This window comes from Hemicordylus capensis, chromosome 16 (genome assembly GCF_027244095.1).
Source record: "Hemicordylus capensis ecotype Gifberg chromosome 16, rHemCap1.1.pri, whole genome shotgun sequence".
NCBI classification, from domain to species: domain Eukaryota; kingdom Metazoa; phylum Chordata; class Lepidosauria; order Squamata; family Cordylidae; genus Hemicordylus; species Hemicordylus capensis.
Genome location: NC_069672.1, coordinates 9934921 through 9942293, shown reverse-complemented (window position 1 = coordinate 9942293; position 7373 = coordinate 9934921). Strand labels below are relative to the sequence as shown.

The following is a 7373-nucleotide window of genomic DNA, read 5'->3' as shown; positions in this document are numbered from 1 at the left end:
TGGTGAGACGGGCCATTTGGGGGGTTGGGGGATATGAAATTACTGGCAGCAGCTGGGTTCTGATTCCTAGCTGCCATTTTTTTGGCCAGAGGGACCCCCTGCCACTTGCATGCTTTTGCATCATCATTGGGAGGGGTGGCTTGCCCCCAGGGGTTCGAAGCCGTGGAAGCAACCTGCCTAGAGAGCAGGAGGTTCGAATCCCCGCTGGTGTGTTTCCCATAATATGGGGAACTTCTATATTAGGCAGCAGCGATATAGGAAGGTGCTGAAAGGCATCATCTCATCCTGTGCTGGAGGAGGCAATGGTTAACCCATCCTGTATTCTAACAAGAAAACCACACGGCTCTGCCAGGATTTGACACTGACTCGACAGCACAACCTTTCCTTTCCTATTTATGTTATCTCCTTTCAAAAGATAACATAAATGATCTTCAATTGCTTTCAAAGGGAGACCCCACTCTCTTCTGTGGCCTGCCCCTTTCATCTGCCAAGAAAGGTGGGGAGGGGCTATATTGGGGGTGAGGGAGTTAAATTTCAGGACGCAGGGCCCTTAGCTGCCATTTTTTTAACCCACAATGCCTCACCAACCAATACCGCAAGAAAGGGATGTGGAAAAACAGTTTCAGGGCTCCCTACTGTTGCTCCTTGGGAAGAATCCCGAAATTCCCCTTCAGACCAATTTCTTCTTCTGGAGGAGCCCTGGAATTCTTTTGAAACTCACTTTGCCCAGTTCCGAGGGACATTCTGGGGCAGAAATCAGTGGCAAAGAAATGCAGGAGAGGCATCCTTTCATCACCCCCTTGGACACAGAACCTTCCATTCTACACCCAGCCCAGCTGTATGCATATGGCATATAACACAGTCTTTATCATGGCAAGACGGGAACGCATTCTGGGGAGACCAGCATTTGGAAAGAGCTGACCAAGGAGAGTGAGGAGAATTAAAGGCTGGAGAGGGAATGGATTGTAGCATCACTTTTACAGCGAATGGAACAGCTCGCCGGATGAAATGCCCGGACACGTTGCAACCTTTTACAAGAAGTTGTCACAATACAAGGTGTTGGGGTTATGGTAGCATAGCGCGCCATTTTACATTAGGCTGTATGGAGGGTAGAGGGCACCACCAGAGGCACAGGGCAAAAATCACCAATCGATCTTAGTCCATCAGCCAGGCCCACACATTTTACCTGTTGGTACAATCTCGGGATGAACGCTCCTAGTGATTTTTGGCGGCGTCCACTCTCCTAGAGATGGAAAATAGGTGATAGCATTGTTGTGCTGACTGAGCAAAGAGGCACCTTTTAAAAGTGGCAATTCTCTTCGTTTAGCAGGGGGAGAGCAACTGGCCTTATCCATCCCCAGCACAGCATCTCTCCAGTGGCTGTCTGTTTCTGTTTAGATTGTAAACTCTTGGGTGGGGGGGAACTACTGTCTTCTCCTCCTTTTTCTACATAAACAGCTTTGAGAACTTTTCCACGGACAAGCATGGAAAAGCTCAGCTCCCCCCGCTAAATGAGCAAAGAGGTGTCTTTTAAAAGTGGCGATTCTCTTTATTTAGCAAGGGGAGAGCAAGTGGCCCTCTCCGTCCCCAGCACAGCATCCCTCCAGTGGCTGTTGCCGGTGTTGATCTTATATTTCTTTTTTAGATTGCGAGCCCTTTGGGGACAGGGAGTCATTTTTAAAATATCTATATCATTTCTATTATTGTTTATAGCTACGCCAACTGCTTTGGAAACTTTGGTTGAAAAGCACTATATAAATATTCAGCGTATTCGTGTTCATACCAACAGCTTTCTGCCGGCTTCTTTACCCCTACCCCCTGACCATTACTTTGCAATTATTTATGCACAGAAGAAAGAGTCACTAATGAACAAATCATTGCCCTCTGTCCATGGAGGAATCTTTGGATAACATACCTGCCAATTTTCATTTCAATTCCTCAGACATCAATAAGGTTTTATAGCAGTTTGGGTGTGTTTTTAAAAAACCTTTCCAAAGCGTTGACTGCTGCAGGTGCGATGGTCAGGACAACAGAATAATGTGAACACAGGGAATGCGATCACCTCTTTTCCATCTCTATGGGTGTAGTCCCAAACCACCATGTGCATTCCTGCCCCCCAGATGTTACCCACCACCCCATGGAATATCTCGAGCTGTCTCCATGGAGGAAAAACCCGAGTGCTTGCGTTCTAGAAAGTGTAAATTGGTTTTGAGCTGGAAAGTGGCTGCATAGTTTGCAGGAGCTGGTGGATTGAGCCCCCCCACGTAGACAAAGACCAATTCAAAGGCTGGGAGGGAGACCTTGGAGCATTCCGCAAACTCCCCAGACTGCATACATATACTAAGATGAATGCTGCTTGCTGAAAAATAGAACTGTCTCTTTTTTTTTAAATAGCTCATCTTTTAAACCCTGATGTATCTTAATAACAGTCGACGTCTTTAGAAACAGTCTTTTCTTCTTTCCTCCCGAAGCAGAGCGTAGCTTACAGGTGACATGTCATGACCCATGTCACGGTCCAGGTTGAACCACAGGAGTCCAGACTGCCCCTACTGCCATGCGCTGCACCGTTAATCGTGGCTGTGATTGGACAGGGGGGGCGAAGGGAGATAAACCAGCAGGCACATCATTGGCAAAATCCAAACGGGTTCAGCATTCCAGACTGCCACGGTCTGACGCCGACGCCGCTCATGTCTCTTTGGTTACCAGATCCTGCACTTCTCCGCGGGGTGCATGAGGGTCCCCTTTTTGCACTGGAAGGCTTCGGAGAAAGCTTCGAAGTTCTGCAAGGAGCCCATCACTCTGGGGGGGGGGAAGGAGAAGGAGGGGAAAAACAGGATTGAGGGGGAAGTGAGCTGAGAAGCACATATCTGTTTTTTTTGGGGGGGGGGGGAATAGTCAATGCAACTCAGACACTGGGACATTAAGGAAGTTAGGAGGGATGTGTGTGGGACAGGGGCGGAGGCAGGATTGGGCAAACGGGTTCAAAGAACCTGGGCCGCCACCAATCGGGGGCCGCAAGTGTGGCCCCGGACACACACCCTGTGATGTCAGACACGGGGGGGGGGGAGTTATTTCGGTCCCAAACGGGACTGCATTCTTCTGACAGAATGAATGCGGAACACTCCCTCCCGTTTAGGAGGGAGACCATGCCCCTGTGTCTGATGTCAGATGTGGGGGCATGGCTAGCCAGCCCCTTGCGTCTGATGTCAGATGTGGGGGTGAGGCCAGGGGGCTGCCTCCAGCCTCCCTATATGCTCCTGGTGTGGGATGATATTTGTGTTCCATTCCGAGCTCGGAGAGGAACACAAATGCCCCGAAACGTTCCATCAGAACGACCAGTCAAGCTGGTTCTTCTGACAGAATGAATGCGGAAGACTCGAAACATGCCGAGTGTCGTTTTGGACTCCAAAATGACGCTCACTTGGGGCTCTGCGCACACAGGGCCGCCATTGGCGCAGTGGTGCTGACCACGCTGACGGCTGCCACATGTGTGCAGAGGCCAGAAGAGGGCCATTTTGGAGTCGAAAATGGTGCTCGGAACACTCGAAATGTTCCAACTTGGAACAGGGTCGTTCCGTTCTGAGCTTGGAACAGGCCCTTCATTTGAAGGGTGTCCTGTTCCAAGCTTGGAACGCTCGGGTTGGAACATGCTGAGATTGAAACATTCCTGCACATCCCTAGAAGTTAGCACTGCTGAGGCTTACCCCATTCTGTCTCTTGTCCTATCAGAATTGAGGAGATCCCCATCCCAGGGGATCAGCTGTTTTTAAGATTACAGCTCCCATCATCCTCAGCTTCAGTGGCCAGGAGTAAAGGATTGTGAGAGTTGTAGCCCTCCATCTTCAGGAAGGCCCAGATTGTGGACCCATCCAAATGCACAAAACCTTTGATGCACTGAGAACAACTTTCAGATGAGTGGTCATTTCTCTCCCGGTAGGGGAGGAGAGTTGGTCTTGTGGTAGCGAGCAGGTCTTGCCCCCTTTGCTAAGCAGGGGTTGCCTTGGTTTGCATTTGGAGGGGTGATTACATGTAAATGCTGTCGGCTGTAAGACATTCCCCTTAGGGAATGGGGCCATAGCTAAGTGGAAGAGCATCTGTTTTGCATGCAGAAAGATCTCGGGTTCAATCCCTAGCAGCATCTCCAGGTAGACCTGGGAGAGACTCCTGCCTGAAACCTTGGAGAAGCCGCTGCCAGTCAGTGTAGACAATACTGAGCTTGACTGGGCAATGGTCTAAACTGAAGAGAGCTGGTCTTGTGGTAGCAAGCATGACTTGTCCCCTTAGCTAAGCAGAGTCTGCCCTGGTTGCATTTGGATGGGAGACCACATGTGAGCACTGTAAGGTATTCCCTTTGGGGATGGAGCCACTCTGGGAAGAGCAGAAGGCTCCGAGTTCCCTCCCTGGCAGCATCTTCAAGACAGGGCTGAGAGAGATTCCTGCCTGCAACCTTGGAGAAGCCGCTGCCAGTCTGTGAAGACAATCCTGAGCTAGAGGGACCAAGGGTCTGACTCAGTATATGGCAGCTTCCTATGCTCCTATGAGCTTTACCTGTATTTCAACGGACTGTGGACATCGGTCTTAATAGATTGGCTGGCATACTCTGGCCGGTAGGAACCACACCAAACCTGGACGAAAATTTAAGTTCATATGAGTTGAAAAATTCTCATAGAGTAGTGTCAATACAGAATCATTCAAAAAGTGAGATTGCCCTGGATCTTAGAATAATAATAAATCCAGAGGCATGGCTTCAGGAATAATCAGGAAACAAGGCAATATGAAAATCCAGACCTAAGGTATCCCCAACTGAGGGCTTCTCCGCCTCTGCCTGAAGACCTCCAGCAAAGGAGAGCCCCCCAACACAAACCCCTGCCCGGTAACTGCTCCATTGCTGGTCTGGTGGTAGCAAGCATGACTTGTCCCCTTAGCTAAGCAGGGTCCACCCTACTTGCATATGAATGGGAGACTAGAAGTGTGAGCATTGTGAGAGATTCCCCTCAGGGGATGGAGCTGCTCTGAGAAGAGCATCTGCCTGAAACCTTGGAGAGTTGCTGTCAATCAAAGTAGACAATACTGTGTTGGATGGACCAAGGGTCCGATGTTCCTAACATGCTCGCAAGGTGCCCACGACATGCCAAGACTGAAAGGTGAACTTCTTCTGATCCAGACTGAAAAAGAACCTCCCACGTCATGAGCCTCCCCCGTCCCCAGTGACCTGTGCAAAGTTGAGGAAGAAAAGCTGCTCATGGGTCAGATCCAGTCCGGGTAACCTCGGTTCCTTCCCTTCCTTTTCCACCCATTTTAAATAGGCCTGGGGGGGGGGAACAACAACAACAACAACCATCATGAATGAACAGAGGAAGAAGCATATAGGGATGTGCAAATCGATTTGAATTTGAATCAATCCGACTCGAATCCGGGTGATTCGAGTGATTCAAATTTGAATCGGATCACTTGAATCAGCAGGGAAATCCAAGAGTTAACCTTCTCTTTGATGGAAGCTGTCTTCCATCTCTGCTCCTCAAACGGCAGATGATAACCTTGCACAGTGTCAAAGCCATTACCTGGGACGCCTTCGTGCTTAATTGGCCAATTTGCTTTTTATGACCGTTGCTATTCCTGGAGGCAGCTTAATGCATCCCAGTTTCTTCTGAATGCTTGCCTTCTCTCCTTCTTATGTTGTCCCCCCTCCTGAATAAAAGATCTAACTTAGCAGACCGGCGTTGCCAGTTTAGAAACCTCCTTTCAGAGCCTTACAATTCTCGGAGTTTCTTTTTGTTCAGGACCTTTGAGGGGGATAAAGAGGAGAAAACCACAACCTTGTTCTCCTCCTTTGCCTCTCTTCTTTCTCTCAGAGGCAGGACATCTGCTTTGCATGCAGAAGGTCCCAGGTTCAATTCCTGGCAGCATCTCCAGGTAGGGCTGGGAGAGACTCCTGCCTGGAAGGCTGGAGAAGCCTCTGCCAGTTAGTGTAGACAATACTGAGCTAGATGAATCAAGGGCCTGACCTAGTATAAAGCAGCTTTCTAGGTACCCTGCAACTCAGGGTACATGATTCTATGACCTACAATTATCATAAAATCACCTTGTAGGCCTGACGGACCCCTCCGTTATCAGCAATGTTCTCTCCCAATGTGTTGATGCCACTGACCTAAAAAGAAAATGTCCATTAGTTCTACACAGCACTGTTGCAATTGTTTCAGAAACTACTGGAGAGGAGAGCTGGTCTTGTGGTAGCAAGCATGACTTGTCCCCTTAAGCTAAGCAGGGTCCACCCTGGTTGCATCTGAATGGGAGACTTGATGTGTGAGCACTAGAAGATATTCCCCTCAGGGGATGGAGCCACTCTGGGAAGAGCAGAAGGTTTCAAGTTCCCTCCCTGGCTTCTCCAAGAGAGGGCTGAGAGAGACTCCTGCCTGCAACGTTGGAGAAGCCGCTGCCAGCCTGTGAAGACAATCCTGAGCTCGATAGACCAATGGCCTGACTCAGTATATGGCAGCTTCCTATGTTCCTATGTACTGCAGTACCATGTTCCCTCTAACAGGGTTTTCCAGACATTGTTGACTACAACTCCCATAATCCCCAAGCAAAGGTTTATTGCAGGTGGGGATGCTGGGAGTTGTAGCCCACAACAGCTGGGAATCCCTGTTAGAGGTTACCATCCAAGGTAGGCTGTAACCTGTGCACAGCCGGCGGGGTTGTGGGGGGGTGGAGTTGGTCTGCCCTCTAGGCACCACTCCGAGAATTGATTATGAACTCACGTTTTGTCCCCCGGCCAGGTCCCACGTGTAGTTCCCGTACTGGTAGATCATGCAGCGAGACTGCTCCTTGAAATGCTTGGCCGAGAAGTCGCTCCACCAATCAAACATGTTTCCGTCCTTGTCGAAATTCCGTCCTGTTTGGGGAAAGGTGGATGTAGGGGCAGAAGAAATAGAACCGGACATTGTGGAGCAGCACCACTCTGGTCCATGCATAGAAACGTAAGAAGCTGCCATATATACGAGAATCAGAACCTTGATCCATCTCGTTCAGTATCGTCTACCCAGGCTGGCAGGGGCTTCAGATGGTAAGCCTGGAGGGGTCCAGTTTTGCCCCCACCAATTACTCCAGATTTTGCCCCCCCCCTTTCAGCTGCCCCAAAGAGAATGCCAAAGTTCTCCCTAGAAAACCTTTGGCCCAACATTTTGCTTGAAGCAGCCCTGAGAGCAGGGATATTGCATGAGCCCCTTTCCCCGGATGTCCTTACCATTATCGTCGAACCCGTGCGTGATCTCATGCCCGATCACCATCCCGATCCCTCCAAAGTTGAGCGCCTGGGGCTGGTGCTTGCTGAAGAAGGGGGGCTGCAGGATCCCTGCAGGAAAGACTGGGGGGGG

At 49.9% G+C, this 7373-nt stretch overlaps 1 protein-coding gene across 5 annotated transcripts in view; it reads right to left on the bottom strand.

Annotated features, from left to right (window-relative positions):
- Positions 1-959: 959 nt before the first annotated feature.
- Positions 960-7373, bottom strand: part of MMEL1 (membrane metalloendopeptidase like 1) — a 34439-nt gene continuing 28025 nt past the window's right edge. For 4 of the 5 annotated variants that reach the window (XM_053280991.1, XM_053280992.1, XM_053280995.1 and 1 more), the window contains 6 exons: positions 7244-7363; positions 6759-6892; positions 6083-6148; positions 5213-5308; positions 4549-4625; positions 960-2799 (listed from right to left, as the gene is read on the bottom strand). In XM_053280991.1, coding sequence (XP_053136966.1) covers positions 2700-2799; positions 4549-4625; positions 5213-5308; positions 6083-6148; positions 6759-6892; positions 7244-7363 — 593 coding nt within the window. In that variant the 3' untranslated portion in view covers positions 960-2699. The remainder of the gene's footprint in view (positions 2800-4548; positions 4626-5212; positions 5309-6082; positions 6149-6758; positions 6893-7243; positions 7364-7373) is intronic. The other variant, XM_053280993.1, reaches the window with a different exon arrangement.